The sequence below is a fragment of the Trachemys scripta genome, chromosome 11, assembly GCF_013100865.1.
Source record: "Trachemys scripta elegans isolate TJP31775 chromosome 11, CAS_Tse_1.0, whole genome shotgun sequence".
NCBI lineage: Eukaryota > Metazoa > Chordata > Testudines > Emydidae > Trachemys > Trachemys scripta.
In genome coordinates this window covers 67,106,058-67,127,353 of record NC_048308.1, presented here as the reverse complement: position 1 = coordinate 67,127,353, position 21,296 = coordinate 67,106,058, and the positions used below count along the sequence as shown (strand labels likewise).

General features: G+C 41.9%; 1 protein-coding gene across 2 annotated transcripts in view; it reads right to left on the bottom strand.

Moving 5' to 3' along the window:
- Positions 1–21,296, bottom strand: part of UBE2F (ubiquitin conjugating enzyme E2 F (putative)) — a 129,202-nt gene that overhangs the window by 92,923 nt on the left and 14,983 nt on the right. For both annotated transcript variants that reach the window (XM_034785505.1, XM_034785504.1), the window contains exons 2-3: positions 16,348–16,377; positions 9,348–9,413 (exon numbers count right to left, since the gene is read on the bottom strand). In XM_034785505.1, the coding sequence (XP_034641396.1) occupies positions 9,348–9,413; positions 16,348–16,377 (96 nt within the window). The remainder of the gene's footprint in view (positions 1–9,347; positions 9,414–16,347; positions 16,378–21,296) is intronic.

Genomic DNA, 21,296 nt, shown 5'->3' with positions numbered 1-21,296 from the left:
AGGATGGTCCATGAATCCTTTAGGTTATGAAGCCGCTTATCTGTCTTCTCTGAGAAAAGTGTGGGCCCTTCGAAGGGAAGGTCTTGGATCGTTTGTTGGACCTCATGTGGGAGGCCGGAAACTTGAAGCCAGGTTCCGCGCCTCATGACCAGACCAGTCGCTAACCTGCGTGAGGCTGAATCGACCACATCCAAGGCCGTCTGGAGGGAAGCCTGGGTAATCAATCTTCCCTCTTCAACCAGGGCTGAAAACTCGGTTCGCAACTCCTGCGGAAGGAGGTCCGTGAACCTAGACAAAGCCGAGCACGTGTTGTGTCCATACTGGCTCACTATGGCCTGCTGATTGGCAATGCGCAAATGCCTCTCTATTTTTGGGGGTAGCTCCCTGGAACCCCTGGCGCTCCCTCTGGTTGGCTGCATCTACCACTAGGGAGTCCGGGGGAGGGTGTGTATAAAGATGTTCATAGCCCTTTGATGGAGCAAAATATCGCCTCTCAGTCCTTTTAGCCGTAGGGGCCAATGAGGCTGGAGTTTGCCACAAGGTGCAGGTTGTGTCCGTAATGGTCTTTATGAGAGGTAGGGCTACCCTGGATGGGCCAGACGGGGTCAGGATGTCCACCACCGGATCTGTATCCACCTCGATCTCCTCAGGCTGGATCGAGAGGTTCTGGGTTGCTCGAGTAAGCAGCTGTTGGAGAATCCTATTGTCCTCTAGGGCCGGTGCCGCTGAAGCTCCCGCTACTGCCTCATCCGGAGATGAGGAGGAAGAGATCCCCTGAAGAGGGCCTTCATCTACCCCCTCTCCCTCTACGAGGGCCTGTGGCACATGGTACTCAGGCTGCGGGGCCGGTGCGGACTCAGGATGCGGCACCACGGCCGGTACCGGGATCGACACCGAGCGACAAAGTGTGCTGGACGGTGCCTGCAGCATTGGGAGCAAGGTCCCCGTCGGTGCCATTGTCTGGCTAGGCGGTGCCGTGTCCCTTTGTGGCACACTCCTGTCAGACGGTGGTGCCGGTGGTGGTGGCATTAGCAGCGGGGCCGCCGACGTCGAAGAGACAGATGCGGCTTGTGAGCGGGGTCCATACGCCTGACCCACTGACTGGTGGTAGGCCCATGGCGTCCAGAACAGCCATTGGGGGGTGGGGGCGGTTGCCACTGCTGCTGCCACTGCGGTGGGTACAGTTGGGTACTCGTTGGTGAGGACGATCGCCTGCTCCTCGATCTGTTAGAGCGGTACGAGTCTGCCTCCGAGTCCGAGGTCTCTGAGTACGAGGACATAGAAGGCGCGGTACCCACTGTCGCCGGGGACCGGAGAGGGTGCTGTCTGCTCCGGTGCCGCTAGAGTGGCACAGCGCGGGGAGCGCGGCGAGAGCATTGCCAGTTTGCCCCTAAACTGAAACTGGGGTCAAGCGGTAGCTGGAGGTTCTCTGCACCGGTGCGGCGACACCGGCACCGGGAGGCTCAAGAGGTCAGAGGTGGCCTCGAACGCCTCCGGCATCGATGGGAGGCGCACTTCTTCCATAATATCCGGGGATCTAGGCCTGTCCAGACTCGACCGTACCCCCTCTGGGGTGGGAGTCAATGGGATGGCCAAATGGGTCTGCGGCGCGTACTGTCCCGTAGCACTCGTGGACAGTGCCGGCTCCTTAGACTCCCGGTGGGGGGAATGTTCCCTCACAGGTCTCTTCTTCTTAATCGGCACTGGCGATGGGGAACGGTGTCTCATCGAGGATGATTTCTTGTGCGCCGATTCTCTCCGGTGCCGGGGTTTGGGGGCCTTGGCCTCACGACTTATTGCCGGTGCCGGGGCACTGCGCACCGAGGATGAAGTGCTGGGTGCCGGCTCGGTAGGCCCGGAATCTGATTGCGGCCGCAGGGCCACCTCCATTAGGAGGACTTTAAGTCTCTGCTCTCTATCTTTGAGAGTCCTGGGGCGAAAAGCCCTGCAGATACTGCACCTCTCTCTTTGGTGGCTCTCCCCTAGGCACCTTAAGCATGAAGAGTGCGGGTCACTCTTCGGCATGAATTTCCCACAGTCCCTGCAGAGTTTGAACCCTGGGGACCCGGGCATTCACCAGCGGGGCGACAAAAACTTGGGGAACCCCCCCCCCAACTACTATCTAACTAAGCTAATACTAAACGACAAGCTAACTAACTATTTACAACAATGACAGAACACTGCCACGATTGCTGAAGAGCACGCGAAGTTCCAGCTAGCCGTCACAGGCGGTAAGAAGGAACTGAGGGGGTGGAGGGTCGGCTGGCCCCTATATACAGTGCCATGAGGGCGCCACTCCAAGGGGCGCTGAAGCCGACCCTACGGACGCTGTTATAGTACAATCTTCCGGCTGGTGTGCACGCGGCGCGCACACACCTGCTTGGAATGGACAGGAACAACCACTCGAAGAAGAACTCTTTCTTACAGTTCTAAACTCTGCTCACTATAGATTTGTCCTTCTGTCCTTTTGCTTCCCTGGTCAAATTTTTTTTTCGGAGCTTCTGATTTATATTTATGATTTATGCAATTTCCCCTTTCTCCCATTTGTGTGTGTATAAAACATACACAAATGGGAGAAAGGGGAAATTGCATAAATCATAAATATAAATCAGAAGCTTTGTGTGTGTATAAAACACACACACACGTGCACGCAATCCCCACCCCCCCAACTCTTCACTTCCTTTCTAAGACAGGTTGGATTTAACCAATGCTGCCTTCTTTCTGGATTGTAGCTTTTTGAGCATCTAGCAAAATGTTCTTGAACAACTCCCCATTATCATTCACATTTTCTGTTTAAATTCTCTTTCCCAACTGACCTGACTCAGTTTTTTTTTTAAGCTTTGTGAAATTGGCCCTTTTAAAGCACTACACATCTATATATTATAGTTTGGACTTTATTCTGTTGCACGTAACAAACATGATAGTGTCATGATCACTTGTACTTAAGCAACCACTAATTTTAGTTCTGTGATCAATTCCTCTTTCATCAAGATGAGATCTAATATCGAATCCCCTTAGTGTTGGATACAATACTTTTTGTGTTGGGAAATTACCACCTCTAATATTTAGAAATTCTGAGGATGTTTTGGTACTGGGAGCATAAAACCTCCAGCATGTGTCATTCAGACTGAATTCCCCCATGATCACATAGCTTTTCCCCCCCACATGTTATGGATAGGTGCTTCAGAAGCTAGTCATCCTTGTTCCTAGTGGGATTTGGTGATCTGTGGCAGACACCAACTAGCATCCCATTTTGGTCTTTAACTGTTGGGTCACAGATCCATAAACATTTAAGATCTTTTTTTCCCCGAGTTGCCAACAACTCCAGTGGGTAAAGCCATTTTTGACAGTGCCATTTCCTCTCCCATTTTGCCCACTCTATCCTTCCTAAACAGGTTATAGTAATTGATTTTAACGTTTCAATCATGTGACTCACCTCCCCCCGCAGGTTTCAGTAATACCAATTAGATCGAATTTATGTGCATAAATGAGCAATTCCAATTCCTCTTGTTTGTTACCCAGGCTCCTAGCATTGGCTTATAGGCAAATACAGTATTTCTCTTCAAGTCTTTCTGTGTTTTATTTATTTTGTACTCAACATCATGTTTTTGTGTGAAAGGAGTGACTGTATGATCCCCTTTTTCACCTTCCCCCCCTTTTTTTTTAATTAGTTTTATTAGGCCTTCTGACTACTCTAGCCAGCCTGCCTCTGAGAACTGGGATGGAGGCCAGAAGCCATCCAAACTGTACAAACTCGCCGCTCTCCACAGAAAGTGGAACAATGTTCAGTGAAATCAGAACCTTCTACCTTACACCATTTACCTAGCCAGCGGTTTACTTCCTGCGTCTTCCACTTAGCATCTTCCTTCACTCTCAGGACAGGAAAGATTACTTGGACTTTCTTCTTCTGCAGCACCCTTCTGAGTTCTTGAAGTCATCTATAATCTAAGATATCCCACAATGCAATGACATTAGTGCTGATGTACACCATCGACATCAGCCTGTTCAATCTGAGAGGGACATTTCATATCTTGGCTCTGAGATGACAGAATACCATCCTGTTGGCCACCTGTGCCTTGCAGAACGCTCTTTCCATTCTTCTTAGCATATAATCCTCAACGAGGATTGTCTGTCTTCCTTGGACTACTGAAGATCTCTTTGTGGGCCAGTTTGATTTTCTTAAAAGTTGGGTTGAGCAGCCAACCAGATATACACCTCTCCATTCCATTCGACAAGATATCTGGTATCTTCTGTAGTTTCTATGCTGATGACATGGTATTGATTGGAAATTTCTAGCTTTATAATTGCCCTAGGAAGGTTATGGGGCTTACAAGAGAAGATCACTACTTCTCTACTTTTGAAGGTTCACAAGCCAAGACAGTCAACAAATAGAATACCTTGCACATTAAGTGACAAAGAGCAGCAGCAGCAACTCAAAAGTTACAGTCTGCAAATTGGGATCCAAATGAGAATTATATTCGTAACTGGAGGTTTAGTTATAGAAGCGGTAGTAAGCAAAGCAGAAAGTAGACTGACAGTTTTGACAGTTAGGCATAACCTTTCAGATTTTCTTCTGGTGATTTAAGATCCACTTCTAGAGTCAAAGAAGATTATTAAATCATCTGCAGGAAGCAGACCACATTTGTTATAAATCTCTGTCAATCTTAAGAGATTAGTCTGGCTTTCCCCCTGTCTTCTTTCAAGGTCTGGTGGCACTTGCATCCTACTGCTGATGCAGGCTCAGCTATTAATCCAAACGGGGTTGCGTATCTGGAAGTAGACACTCGCCTCTTTTACTGTTTCATCACATTAATCTTGTGCATCCCTTCAACTTTACTCATGAGCAATTCCCTCTCCAGCCTCTGATTAATTGTGGCGTCATGCATCTGACCCTAGCAACTGAACAAGAAGAACCTCAACACATCCAAACTCTGTGCTCCAGCCTTTTGAGGATCAGAGTGAAGTGGGTAATACTGACCCTGCAATTTTTATCAGTAACTGAGGCCTACATTGCAGGTATCTCCATGCTTTTCTTAGTATTTAACCCACTACTGCTACAAAAAATGAAAAACAAACAGTAACTGGTAGACGTAGCTTCTGCCATAATGATCTTCTTGCAAAACAGAGCAACTGGCTCAGGGAGTCAGCAGGAGGAGGAAGCAGTCCAGATAATGACAAAAGTCAACGATGCTTCTAAATACTAAGGAATACTAAAGAATATTTTACTGCCACAGCTGACATTTAATTTCACTGTTAGAGACATTAAACTACAATTGCGTGGTTTATCTGTATTGCACAAAGCTAACTCCTAAACGAATAAGAAACTCCCCAGAGCACAGGTTCACCATAAGTAAAAACTTGTTACATAAAATAAGCATTCAGCCTCCTGATGCAAGATGTTCTATGTAAGTATTTGCATTTCAAACTCATATCCTTCCTTGATAATTATGTGTTGCAGGAATTAAAACAAATGTATACCGATATGTTAGACAAAGGCTTCGGTGAGGAGTGAACAACGAAAGAGCTGCAGCTTTATGCTGTAAATTACTGAACATGTTTCTGCGTTAGCATTTGTGATAAATTTATTTTCCCATTTACCTTTTTCTTGAAGTGCATAGAGAAACTTATTTTGATTGTCTATTAAGAACTTGCCATAGTCACCAAGATTATGTAAAATGAAAAGCATCTAAGAACAGAGATTTTAACCACAAAGCAAAACAAAAAACAAAAACAGGCACACCAACTCTCTACATCAGATTTTTTAAAAAAGTTAAAAACCCCAAATAGAGCTGTCCTCTCTCTTTCCCTGCAATTGTAATGGCCCTCTACACCAGGGGTGGGAAAACTACGACCTCCAGATGTTTTAACCTGGCCCTTGAGCTCCCACCAGGGAGTGGAGTCTAGGGCTTGTCTCACTCCGGTGCTCCAGCTGGGTAGCGGGGTCAGGGGCTTGCCCCACTCCATGCGGCTCCCGGAAGCAGCAGCATGTCCCCGCTCTGGTTCCTACACGTAGGGGTAGTCAGGGGGTTCCACAGGCTGCCCTGTCCACAGGGCCACCCCTGCAGCTCCCACTGGTTGGGAACTGCAGCCAATGGGAGCTGTGGGGGCGGCATCTGTGGACAGGGCAGCGTGCAGAGCCGCCTGGCTGCACCTCCGCATAGGAGCCGTTTTTGGGAGCTGTTTGAGGTAAACGCCACCTGGAGCCTGTCCCCCCGACTCCCTCCCATGCCTGAACCTCCTGCCCCAACCCTGAGCCCCCTCCTGCCCTCCAAATCCCTTGGTCCCAGCCCAGAGCACCCTCCTGCACCCCCAATCCCTCATTTCCAGCCTCATCCCTTAGCCCGCACCCCCAGCCGGAGCCCTCTCGCCCTCCCATACCCCAACCCCCAATTTCGTGAGCATTCATGGCCCACCATACAATTTCCATACCCAGACGTGACCCTCGGCCAAAAAGTTTGCCCACCCCTGCTCTACACTTTAGGATTCCTCTAGAAATTAGATTAACTAGTACAATTTATTGCAACTTTCACTTCCAGTACAAGTTTAATCCCATCCTCAACGTTTGTCATCTACTGGCTGTTTCCTTGGCCAGACACAGATGGTCACCCAACATATACATAAACCAACCACCTAGCAGACCCTCTGCTAAATGGAGTGAACCAACAAGAAACAACATTGGTCCTCCATGCTGTACATTGGCTACCAATCCTATCCTAGTTATTCTTCAAAGAATGGCTCTCGAAATACTGAATTGCGATGTACCATTAAAATACTACAGGAAAGGTTTAAGGTATAGAATTCACTGGCCCAAAAATCAGGCTGAGTCCAACTCTTGCCCTGTAATTTGAAAACTGCAAGGCTGATCCTTTGGAAGGCATTCCCTTAACCACCAAGCTGGAGAATGGCCCCATTAGGACACTTCTAGAAGTGAGCACTTGAATTTAACTACTCAAAGTGGCTTTTAAATACGGGAAAGAGGAGGAAAACTGGCTTCTCCCGAACGGTAAGTTTGTGTAAGGTTCCCCCGGGTATTACGGTAACAGGTTCTTCTGGTGCATGTATAATACCAATCTGAGACAGGACAATTCTGGGAGAAATACTTACCCAACTCTCTGCTGTCTCAGTAAGAGAACACTGATTGTGTGCCCCACAAACCGTAGCCATTTGGGAGGTTCTTTTTGGCTTGTTTTATTACATTAAAAGCAAAGGGTATTTCTGTTATGTTCACATGAACAGATGCATGGGTTAAGTGGTAACAGATCACAAGTTTTGTAACTGAATTATGCACAGCTGAAAATAGATGTTTATTTTGATCAGTTTGTAAAAGCCAGGACTTCAGCTGTGCAGCTATAATTAGATTAACAAAATGTTAACTAAAGAATAAAATCGCCTCTCTCCTTGTAATTTTGCCTCAGTAATGAAGCTAGCACAATGATCCTCATCATGAACATGAACAGTGCATGTCTCCTTGTTTAGCTGTAGTTTACAGTTACAGAAGTAAACTATTGTTCACTACCTAAGCTGCTTCAGGTTTAATACGAAAAAAAAAAAAGAAAGAAAAAACCATCTTTGTTTCACACTTAGGATAGTATTAATTTAGATCCTGGTGACCCTACAGAAAGTCAACTAAAATTTTCCACAGTACTATGAAACGGCATCTCTTACACTAAAGGGCAACAGTTGGCACATGCCAACAGATTTGATGACCTTCACATGTATCTAATTAACATACCCTCTACACACAACCAGTTGCTAATATGAAACTTTTGTCACATTTAATACATTCAGTCTTTGCTATCAGTTTTAGTGTACTAAATGGGGCGGTCTTGCCAAATTTTCCAGTCCAAGAAAACACAAATTAAACTGAAAGATCCAAGATTTCTATTGCCAAATACACGTTATTTTATCTTTACTAATGAGTAACAACAGCGACCTCTAGTGTCTGCCTAGTTTAACTATTGGTACCAATGCCAAATTAGAATTGTCTTTATTATTGAAAACATTTTTATAGCACCATAAGTTTAAACTGTGCTTTAGATAGATAAGACATGTTTCCTGCGCTGATCAGCATGTTGTTTACTGGCAACAGAGATTAGCACAAAATTACAGGGACAGATCTTATAAACTCAGTGCAATTAACAACTACAAAAAAAAAAAATCTAGAGTCAGAAGGAAGACTATCTACTGTCAACACACACTACTTTAACACCTGAACCTCAGCACTTTAGACTTTACAGCTAACTGTTTCCATTTAGATAGTTTCACAAAATCTCAGAGACAGGACCAAGTTCAGTGGGAGTTTGATCAGGGTCTTAACCAGCTAAAATTCTGCACAACTTTACCAAAAAGCTATGTGGGGATATACCCCAGTTCTTGTTTCCTGTTCAAATGTAGTGGCTTTAATTTTTACACAGCAGAACCTCACTGTGAAACTCATCAGGAAATGATGAGCTCTGCAAATCAATATGTAAAACTCAGCACATGCATCAAAAAAGCATTTTTCATTTTGAAAACTGTAGTTTGGTTTTTATAACTGATCTATTTCATGGTGTACTAGCAAATGTTTTGTTGTATATTTGTTTAAAAAAGGATGGCTGCAGTATGAGACCTCATGGACAGCACAGTTACTAATATTTGCTAAGAAGCTAGCAGAGACCACCCTTTTTCTGAAATGTGTAGATTTGTGAAATACTTCTTAAATTTCTCATCTATTTTGTCATGTCTCTGTTGAATTAACCGCCCCAAAAAAGTCTGCAATGAAGAGTTCCTTGTAAAACAAACATTTATGACCTACTATGCATAAAATCATTTCTGCTGAGAATAGTTTCAAGTATCCATCTCTGCAATTAAAAAACTCCTTAAAGGCTGAAACTGAGCCAAATCCAGTTTGCTTCAGCAAATGAGATCTAAACATCTTTCTAGCCTCCATTGAAGTTTATACCTTAACTAGACTCCAGTTCTCAAAATCAACATTTAAACGTTCCTATATGCCCCAACATAAGTTCTGTGCATAAAATCTGTTGTCTTTTTTTTAAATTAGCAACAGAGGGTCCTGTGGCACCTTTAAGACTAACAGAAGTATTGGGAGCATAAGCTTTCATGGGTAAGAACCTCACTTCTTCAGATGGAACTCTTCATTGCAAACTTTTTTGGAGCGGTTAATTAAAGGTGCCACAGGACCCTCTGTTGCTTTTTACAGATTCAGACTAACACGGCTACCCCTCTGATACTTTTTTTAATTGTATATTACCTATAGAACCCAAGCAGTTCATGAACAACTTTGCCAGTATGGGTTAATCTTAATCCATTCTGGGGTTTCATTTAAAAAAAATATTTTAAAACATTACCTGGGGTTACAGTTAGCTGAAAGTAATGGAGCTTGTTTGGATCTGGAAAATTCACTTTACATGTACCTGCAAAGGAAAAAAAACTGCATCAATGAATGAAAATCTCCTCTTTCAGTCTTCTGGGGTACAAATGTAAAACCTTGTCAAGTACTCTGCCTTAATTCAGTGAGTAATGCTTTCATTCTGGTGAGCTCATTTGCTAGAATTTCTTTCAATCCCCTTCATTCCCCTCCCTAAATAGCTTGGGGTCAATGAAATTCATGTCATCAAATCACCCACATGCTGGTGTTTTGATCTGCAGTTATGAAGAAGGAAAGATGTACCAGTAAAGGAAAATAGGCCATGATCTTTTAAAATGCGAATTAGGTCCAATTATAGTATGCAAACAAACTGTTGCCACAGATAGATACTAATCAAAATTTAGAAATGGGACATACAGAACCATTAGGGTTTCCCCCAAAGTTCTACAAGTGGAAGCTCCACTACAAACTTTTCTGTCCCAAGCAATTCCTTAACTGAAGGTCAAATGTAGTCTCCTTAAAGGAACGTCAAATGTGACTTGCCATACAGAAAGGACACCGGTGGTCTATCCAAGTACAGTAATGAGTAACAGTGCCATACAGCTGATGCTTCAAAATAAATAAAAAAATCCATAGCAGATCTGGCAAGTTACACAAATATAAACCTTTGGATGGATAACATTTCGTCCCAACCCCAGATCATGATCAGATTAATGCCCTGAAGCACAATGACAACTATTAACTTGTAATTTTCACAATCTAGTTTGAGCAACTGCAAATATTCCTCTTCACTTAAAACAGCACTTGAAGGGAAATAATCTCATCAATTGTGGAGAGTAAAAAGATTTTCTAGGTAAATGGGGAAGAGATTAATGAGATAAATTGATACAGATTTATATAAAAGTTTGGTAGCCCTTAAGGTTAAGCGCAATTCTGGGATTCTCTAAACACCAGACCAGGCCATATGATGTCGGTCACCCCTGAAACATAGCAATATTCTGTTTTTTCCCCACTATAGAAAGTTTCATATTTTAAACACAAGTCCTAAATCCCTCAGAGGTATGCTTCCTAAGTCGCTTCCTTCCCAAATCGAATAGAGAGAGACTGCTAATTCGCTGTGCAAACCTTTAAATTGTAATTTAATTTTATATGGTCTAAAAACCTCCCCTTGCCACCCCATTTGTATCCACAAAGAAACGCAGCCTCCAAGCCTGTAGTGTACCGTGAATCACTCACAAGCTGATTGGCATAAGATACTGTTACAGCAAGGAGAGTCCTAGCGTGACAAACTAGGTCTTTTGTGGCATTGAAGGTTAGTAGTTAATATTTCTGAACGTCAGGGTTTCCAACTGGGACAATAACTTCTATTACAGCCTATGGTACAATATCATGCTCTTCTGCATTCCACATCACCTTAACTAAAAATACCATTCACACCCACAAAGTGTATTAACAGCTGAGCTGTACTGAACAGAACATGCCTCCGTGACCCAGCCTTGGTGCCAGCTGGCAGTGATTTTACAGGGATCCCTTTGGTGAATTATTATACAGATATCCGACCCAAGGGTGGCATGTGAGATCTTTACCGAGAGCCAGTAGCCAACTGGTCATCATAATTGTGAAATGTAGGTATGGATAACATTTAAGGAGTTATGTACCTATACTGAAAATTATGCTCCCAAGGTCTTGGGATTAAGGCAAGTCACCAGAAATCTGACCATTAGCGTATTGTATATTGCATGCCTTTCACTGTATGCCTATTTGGATACTGAGATAGATACAAATTGAGTGATTGCAAAATCTACAAGAGCAGAAATCTACAGAAAGAAAAACAGAAAGGGGGTGTCCTGCTTATGAAAAAGGATTGGTCTGGTATATCATGGAGCACAAAGATGCACACTGAATCCTTCCCTTAGGTGGCCAGCTGACAGACAGCACGTCTATGAAACAAGGGCCACAGCCAACCTGGCTACAAAGCTCTGCAAAGTATTTTTGGTGAGCAATACTTTCAGACATGAGAGTATCTTGTTAAATCTAAGCTCTAGACCAGTGCTTCTCAAAGTCAGGCCGCCACTTGTTCAGGGAAAGCCCTTTGGCGGGCCAGGACGGTTTGTTTACCTGCCGCGTCTTCAGGTTTGGCCAATCGCAGCTCCCACTGGCCGCGGTTCGCCGCTCCAGGCCAATGGGGGCTGCGGGAAGCGGTGCGGGCCGAGGGATGTGCTGGCCACCCTTCCCGCAGCCCCCATTGGCCTGGAGCGACGAACCACAGCCAGTGGGGTTCGGATGCAAGCCTTCAGATGCTCTTGCATCTGAAGAAGTGAGGTTTTTACCCACGAAAGCTTATGCTCCCAATACTTCTGTTAGTCTTAAAGGTGCCACAGGACCCTCTGTCGCTTTTTGCTACTAACTGAATCTCCATACTTTGTTAAATAAACTTAAATATGATTTCACTATAAACAAATTAAGTGCTGTAAGTTAAGTGGAGTGGTGATCCGAGATGGAACTGATATGCTAGGGAGTACTGTTTCTTGGGAAGCAGTGAACTGGTGAATACTGTCCATGTCTACTAGAGTAGGGGCTGGACATCCAAGGTGATGCTTGGAGGGCTTGAGGTCTGGAGAGTGCCTATCACTAACCTACAGAGTGACATCAGGGCCTGTGATGCCTAGAGAGGAGTGCTTGTGTTGCCCATGGCTAGCGGAGCTGGGAAGCTGATCCATTGCAGGCACATACAAGGCTTCCTCAGGCTAAGGGAAGCACATTTAAATAGCAAGGTGCTTAACAACTCTGGGTTCCCCGGGAAGCATCACAGCCTCCTAAAATGTGTTATTTACTGGCTATCTTAGAGAGCAAATCAGTCTCTGTACCTTGGTCCCACCCTGGTGGCACAATGAACTCTCACAAAACCCTTATGCCTGCCACAGTAACAATTTCAAAGCCATAACAAGTTACCAGACCGGTAAGTTCTCCCTCTGAAAACAGTTACCTAAATCATTTTCTCTCTATGTGATTTTTAAAAAATAATGTAAAGGTCAGTGAGTTCAAATTTCAATTACATAGTTTCTTGAACTCTTTTGGACTTAAAAACAGTATTTTTGGGAGATCAAACAAGCTGAAATCCTGTTTTGCCTGCATGTACCTTTTAATGTAAAAAGTTAAGTTAATTTGTTAAACAACATTTCAACATCTAAGACATCATATAGCCTGGCAGGGACTACTTGAATCTGGTGACCACAGAATATCATTTCAGAGTAACTGCAGCCATTTAAATCTTCAAATTCACTTATAAAGCTACACAGTCAGTACCTACAAAGCTAACTCAGCAATACAAGGGCAGTGCGCAAAGATGCAGTGTTTTAATCCCAATGTCTTCTAAGACAGAAGGTACAGACAGCATTTAACCTGTCACTTTACCAGGCCAGATCTCCTTTATTACCATCCAAGTACAAACTTTGCCAAGAGTATTTGGTATTTTTGTCTATATTCTATTCAAGATGTTATATCATAACCGCAGTATCTGAGCACCACTAAGAACTATAAAAAGCAACAAAGAGTTCTGTGGCTCCTTACAGACTAACAAACGTACTGGAGCATAAGCTTTCATGGGTGAATACCCACTTTGCCAGACACATGTGACACATGCAACATGTGTCTGACGAAGTGGGTATTTGCCCACGAAAGCTTATGCTCCAATACATTTGTTAGTTTATAAGGTACCACAGGACTCTGTTTTTTTACAGATCCAGACTAACACGGTTACCCCTCTGATACTTGACACTAAGATCTAGTTATTGTGCTCATGCTCTTGAGAAAATACAGGTACAGACAGTTTTAACAAAAGCAGGAAGAGGTGTAGAGTAAGAAAAAAGGAGGGAAACAGGATTTCTCAGGGAATTTGATAATGGGATCCAGTCGCTCTCCTCTAGGTCCCAGACCAACAATGATCAAAAGTCAATGGCATCCGAAGGCTGTTTGGTGGCCCATGTGGAATGAACGATGGATACGAGCCTGCAGCATAATGTCACCTTTGTGTGCAAACTACACAGACAGACTAAATAATAAATGGACATGGAAACTAAATTACCCTCTCACCCACAGAGGGAATTTTTGCTGGTCAGGATGGAGATACATTTGCAAGATGCTATTTGAAAAATCTGCACTGCTGCTGCCCTGGCCATACCTATGATGTGGGTTTCACCCTCCAGGCTAGTAACTTACACTTTTTTAAAGTGAGAAATTAACTAGCACTAAGCTCTCTGGAAATGTAGGTACAGTGCTGATGCAAGAGCAATTCTTTAGCACAAAACCACAACTATTCATAGATTTTAAGGCCAGAAAGGACCACTGTGATCATCTAATCTGACTTCCTGAATAGCAAAGGCCACAGACCTTCCCCTAAAATAATTTCTACTACATATCTTTTAGAAAAACATCCAATCTTGATTTTAAAATTGTCAGTGATGGAGAATCCACTACAACTCCTCGTAAATTGTTCTAATTGTTAATTACTCCCATAGTTTACAACATATACCTTATTTCCACTCCGAATGTTAGCTTCAACTTCCCTCCAATGGATCACATTATACCTCACTCTACTAGATTGAAGAGTCCTTTATTAAATATTTGTTCCCCATAAATGTACTTATAGTCTGTAATCAAGTCACCCCTTAGTCTTTGCTTTGTTAAGCTAAAGAGGTTGAGCTCCTTGATCTATCACTATAAGGCACTTTTTCAAATCGTTTTTGCTGCAATTTATCAGCATTCTCCCAGAAAGGGACACAATACTCCATCAGCAGTTGCACCAGGCCCGATACCAGAGTAAAATAACTTCACTACTCCTACTTGAGATTCCTGTTTATGCCTCCCAGAATCACGTGAGTTCTTTTGGCCACAGCCTCACATTTCAAGCTCATGTTCAGCTCATTATCCAACGCCCCCTCCAAATCTTTTTCAGATGTATAATCAAGACAGGTTTTAAAAAACAACAAGAATTGCATAACATTGTATAAATAATATTAAATCAAAGTCAGTTATAATGGACTACCTCAAATTTCTAATTAACATTTCCTCACTGCATATTTTAAAAACCCCCCACACACATTTAGATATTTTAGTTTGGCTGTGCAATTTATTTTGTGCTAAACAAATCTATCTAACATCCACCCATGCATACAAAGATGCATTAGACATCAGATATTACCCAGAGTTACAGACATAATAGGGAGGGGGAAAAGCCAATATATCTGACTCCAGATTGGAATATCAGATGACACTTTGTGATATAAATAGCCATTTTATAGGTATTTATTTGAAACCTAATTATGTTTAAGTTGAATAAACACAGTAGTTTATTTCTACTACATACACAATGCACAAAAACCACACCTAGGTTCCTTCATAAAATTAAGCAGACAGCCAAATGTGTATTATGCAAAGATATCACCATGTCTGCACTAACCTAGCCTTTGACTTCAAGAAATAAGGCATCCAATAAGCTGAAATAGCAGCAAAGCACAGCAAAGAATATAAATATTTTATTTACAGGCATGTATATGAAGTTCATTATTAATCAACTTATGAAGTGTCTCCATGCAAAAAATGTATTAAATATTTTTATTAATAAAGTTGAACATACTCTTGCACAATAAAAAACTTCTATACTTAGGTAAAACAGTGCAAATGTGAGATATTGAAATATCAGCATTAATTTATCTTCTCTTTTTCAAGTATCTTCCCCTCTTGCATGTTCTCACCTTCCCTAGTGACCAGCACCAACTTTTACCCCTCCTCCTTTCTCCCACCCAGCCATCAGAAGGCAATTCTTTTTAGTAGTAGTTTCTTACACTGTGAGAAGACTGAATTTGAGGGTAAGGAGTTGCTCCAGATTCAGAACCGTTACAAAAGAGAAAGTAACAAGTCAGGGACCTAAGCAGCACCACTCAGATGCTTTGTCTACATGAAAGACATTTTTTAAAAGCTTTCGCCGTATAGAAAAATGTCACACTAGCTTTGTCTACACTACAGTTTATCTGCCGATATAACTAGAAACAGAGTTCAGCGCTCTGCTTTTGACTACGGTTTCGGAAATGGTGGTGAACACTGTTTTCCTTGCAAACACAGACAAGGACAATAGTGCCCAGCAATGGTTCAGTGTACCCACTGCCAGAACCCATTCTACGCAATAAATACAAGGCTTTAGAAACTTGCCTCATCCTGTGCTAAAACAGCTTTTTGTTTCACTCCAAGACACAAGCCCTTCCCTCTTATGCTAACACAGAATAATAGAGATACTCAAGGGGTCCAAATTATGACAGCTGTGAGAACAGCAACTTTGAATTTCCAAGATTCTATGCATTTAAAATCCCAACCAAAACTCAGCAAGAGTAGTTTTTCCACCTTTATTACATGGCTATCTGCTCTACAGGCATTAGTTTTCACAGTAGCACCTATCATTCCTTGCTCCTGTAAGAACACAAATGCTCACCTCTCAGGATTTTTAAGTAGTGTCCCTAATATTCTAATCTAGTGATTGTGTCAATCAGGTGACAGCAGCCTGAAAGTGAGGAAGAACAACAACTATTTAATCTGTTTTACAGAAACAGTTAACTATTTACTCTCCTTTATCCTTTAATTCAGTCTCTCTCTTATTCTGGAAATTATAGGGAAAGAAGGGAGGAGGTACCTGCAAGTATCCCCATTCAGATAACAGAAAACCTTTAATCCCTGGAATATTATTGGAGAAGGGAATTTTATTTCCCCAAATCTAGAGTAGTATAAATTAAAAACAGTTACTACTGTTTCCAAGGGAGGCTAATAATTGCTGTGTGATAACTTAACCCCTAGAAGAGATATATACATTGCCAACCCAGTGAATGCTTAACAAGAATGTCACAGTGCTCAAAATTATCAATCAGAAAACAAGCAGTCTCCATGATCTTTATTCTTTTCTTAAAATGCATAATATCGAACGCCATACTTACAAGGTAAATTAACTTCAAGTTCTGCAACCTCTGTTAAAAAAAAAGAAAGATTACTGTTAATGCTGGTTTCATGTTGCATGTGAAAATAAAAAGGTCTGAATGGACAGATGTGCTCAAACTTTTAAACACAAAGAATAGCAACATTTTTACTGCTTTAAAGACATCATTTACTGTATTCAAGACACATCTCCTCTTCAAATCCCTCCTTAAACCACACTTCTTCTGGAAATTCTTTTAATATGTTAATCACCAAGTTCAACTTCTCCTCATACCCCTTGGACAGACGCTTAGGAGAAGGGCTGTGAGATCAGCTCTTTTTAAGACAGGGTACGTCTGGGGAAGAATGTCTTTGGGAGCATAGAGCTCCAGATTCAGGGTTCATAGGACCTACTAATGGGGGAGTTTTAAGTTATTACCAAAAAGTAAACATATCTTATTGTGTTTAAGCCTAACAGTTGAGGTAAAACATTACTGGCAGCAAAAATCTTTCACGTCATTCTATTGGCTTGCAGTTAAATGATAGTTTTTAGGCCATTTTTAAAGAGCTCTTAACCTACCAGATCAACATTGCTCTCAGACCTAAATTATCTCCTCGGTGTACTGCAACAGTATACAATGCTCTGCACAAAAATGCATAGCTACAAAAACATATGCGCAGCAAACCTCACTGTCCACAAAATAAAAATATGTCACATCAGTGATGGGAAAACCCCAAATATTCAGAGACTGGATAAACACTCTAAGTGTTAGATACTTATTTGACATTTTGAAAGCTTCCATATTAAGGCCCACCCTCCCCTGGATCCAGGAATGGCATGGTATATGCTACTAGCAGGTAAAATCATGGTTTTTACCGCCCCGGGAAAAAATAGTTACTCCAAGTTTAAGACATTTTCTATTTAAAAAACTCTGTTTTATTAAGGCACACCACAGTACGCTTAGTTTTAATTACATATTTAAGTTGTGGTTACATAAGACAGTAAGTAGATTCAGAGTTTAATTTAGGGTTGTACAAATAAAAACTAAAACTGCACTGGGCGTAACACATATATATACGGTAATTATAATACGCAATGTCCGTATACATTTTGGTTTGGTATTTTCCTCAAGGAAGTTATACCTCATGACTCAGTTCAGTTTTCAGTATTATAAACAAAAGTTGAAAACATATACGATTAATTGAAAATGACAATAATGCAGAGTTGTAGGTTTGACACATTAAGCAATCAGAGGCATGCAGAATTGCAGAATACCAGTCCAGGCCGTTTGACCATGCAGCATTCCGCAGCGGAAGACCAACTTTGATGTAGCGGATAGACTGAGCCTATTCCTGACTTTTGAACGGATGCATCCAAAGTTTGAAAAGATTTGTTCTGTGCTTGCTGAACTTGTTGGACACTGGTGCAATTATTTTTCCCAATTTAACCTGGGTTTAAGCCTATACTTACTAGTGTCCACCCCAAACTATTTTTTCCCCAGGAAACGGCTAAGCCTGCCTAGATCCTCTCTAACTTGTATTCTTGGGGGAAGCCTAGTAGCCTGATACTGCATCAGGTGTGACTGAAACCAGCCAGTTAAACCTCCTCCCTCAACAACTTCCTATGTTTATCCCCTTGTCACATTCTAGAGTGTAATCACCACCTGTCCTGCAATCTTGGGTGCCTCACAATGCTTTGCTGTTGTACCTCCCAACCACAGCTGCTCCCATCTAGTCTAACAGTATGCAGGTTACACCCTGAGTGCCTATGTAGAGCTGCAGCTCTGGTCCAGCAGCCTGTCAGCAACACACCAGTCATATTCTGGCTTCCACCAGCCTTGGTTATTTAACTTGCAGAGTGACCCCAACACACTCCTAGTCCCGAATTTTCCCAAAAAGGTGTGTCCTGCACTGTCCAGCCCTCTCCTGGGCTGTTCAGATATTAGAGATCCGTTGGACCTAATATGTCAATACTCAACAGTTTGCTGCTTTAACTGGCGTTACCAAACAGTTCAGTTTAAGGATTAATGGATTACTTTAGACTAAAAGCAAAACACGTTTATTTAACTACAAAGAGAGATGCTTTGAGTGAGTACAAGCATAAGGTATTAAACTCAGAAATGGTTACAAGAGAAATAAAGATAAAACTCTTTTTAGGATCTAAAATTTAACAAGTGGGACTTGGTTTGAGGTAAAATCCTTACCACATGTTCCAGCAATAGGGCTGACCAAATTCCCAGGTCAGGATCTCCCCCAGAGTCAAAGGACTGGTTCCTTTGTTGTCTTATGTGGGGGAGAGAGAGGAGAGATGCCTTGGGGTGTTTTTGCCCCTCACTTTTATAGTCCAGTCATCCTTTACAGTGGCTTCGTCTGAGGATTACCCCCAAAGAAAAATTTATTCAAACAGAAAAGGCGGCGACTGAGTCCAACAGTGAAGGCGCCCCCATGTTCTCTTTCCCCTGTGTATGCTGAAATGCAGATTTGCCTTGCCTCCTGCCACTTCCCCCTCTTGCTTTCTCAAGGACCTTGTTTACTATTTAATTGTAAAATGAGGTCAACACATATTCCTTTATTTAAGATAGACTTGTTTAACAACTTTGCCTAGTCAGGGTTTGAACATGTGCTATCATTATCACACAGGGGGCATTCATAACTTTAATATAATGTTGCTACATACTGTACATTTCACCATGGTATTATTGACTAGCAAGTTATTAGTTTTCAAACGATACCTCACAAGGCACAGTTTGTACAAAGATTATTACAACAGTCTAGCGTGTGAATACAGGGATCCTTTCGGTCACACCCCCTTCCTAAATTTCCCTCTTCCAGTTCCTTCTTCCTTTTGCACCTTCTCTTTGCTTTGTTTGTTGCGGCCCCTATGCGCTCCCCTCACCCAACACAGATGTCCCTTGTCATCTTCATCAAACCATTTCTCCCCCAAAGCTGCTGCCATGTTGTCTACTGCCTTGCCGGTAGAAGCCAGCAGTAGGCGGAATGAAGAACACCCCAGGAAGAGACAGACAGGCAATGACTGTATTTGGTGCAGCAATCTCTGTTGGTCAGATGGAAAAAAATTATAGCAATTTTTTCACCCTTGCATCCCACCTACTCTGTAAATGCCAAAGTCTCAGCACAGTTTCCTCATTTTCAATGTTATTTATATTTACTCCTTCCCACAAGATTACTGGTTTTTCAACAAATCTTTTAAATATTAAAAATATATATTTTTAAAAAATAAATTAATGCTTTTTCATTTCATCCAGGAAAGGTAATAAAACAGACTAATTACTGAAGTTTCATTTTCTGACTCACTCACTATCTAGCACAATAGTTACATATTTGTCTGCCAACAATGCAGGAAAGATGTTTAAATCCAAACCCAAATATACAATTTTCATTTTTAGAATTCACAAAAATATTTCTATTGACTTTAAATTTTTAGAAACTTTTTGGTTTAGAATCTAAATTGATCTGATAGTGGCTCTAAGGACAAGTAAGTTTTTAGATATTTAAGGGCTATTTCAAGCACATGTGGCCTGTACTACAATAAATATTAAAATTGGGCTTTTCACCCTCCCTGTTTTCTGTAAGATATTTTCTGTCATTTCATGACAGAAATTATTCTCAGAGTAGAGCTTTGTGAGTTCAATATTCATCAGTCGCTGGACTAATGCATCCTTGTAACTCTTTTGGCTTCAATAGATACTGAGAATTGGATTAGATTAACATGTTTTCACATATAATGAAAACAGATCCTTAAACTACACCATTTAAATTGTGAACTGATGCAATCCTAAAACATTACTAGGGGTGCTTCTGTAGACAAAATTCTTAGTTAAGTTCATAGCAGTGTTGCTGTAGCTCTGTTGGTTCCAGGATATTAGAAAGACAAGGTGGGTGAGATACTATCTTTTTACTGGACCAACAGCTGTTGGTGAGAGACAGGCTTTCAAGTCACACAGAGCTCTTTGGGTCTTCTACTTCAGGTCAAAGACCTGAAGAAGAGCTCTGTGTGGCTCAAAAGCTTGTCTCTTGCACCAACAGAAGTTGGCCCAATAAAAGATAGCATCTCACCCACCTTGTCTCTTTAGTTATGTTCAGGCATTCATTATGGGTTTACGAATGAGTAAACCTCCCACAAGCAAAAGTGTGTCTCCCTGCGGTGTAAGAAGGCTTTTATTTTTCTTTAAGCCTTCACAGGAAAGGCACAGGGATGTATACATTACACTTTAGTAGGCAGATAATTACATTTCTGAGCATAATACAGTGCAAATGCAGTCTTACAAAAGTCAAATGTAGCAGCAGGTGATTACATTTGGATGATTTGATTATTCTGTAATCATAATCCTGATTTTATGGGTATCAATGAGACCATAGCTATTTACTAAGAATTACTTTGTGGAAAGAGCCAGATACTGAGTTTACAGGAAAGAAGGAACAGGAGAATCCCAATGGCAACTGCATTCCTCAAAGGTATGTACTATAAGGTGGGACAAGATTACAGTGTTCCCTCTAATTTTTTCCATCCGTTTGCGGAATAAATTTTGTTATGTGCACCAAAGTATGTGCACGCCAGTAGAAACAAAAAACCTAGATATAATATATATTTTTAAAAAGTTACCATGGGGATAATTACTCCAGCCAGGACAGGTTAGGCATTTTAGAACTCACTACTCAAAGAATTAAATTTAAGTGTAAGAGAAATAAAAATTATGAAATGCATAGACAAGTCAAAATATTAAAATAACCCACTTTGAAAGAATAAAATTACAGAGACTATATGTGCATTGCAGGAAGTACCAAGAAGTAACAACAATAATACAAATATGTGTTGGGAAGTGAGTGAGTGAGTGTGAGAGAGAGAGAGAGAGTGTGTGTTGGCTGCTGGGGAAGTGTCTGAGACATGCCGTGCGCTGTCTCTTTAAGGCACTCACTGAAAGCTCCCCTGCTCTGCGGAGATGGGGACATG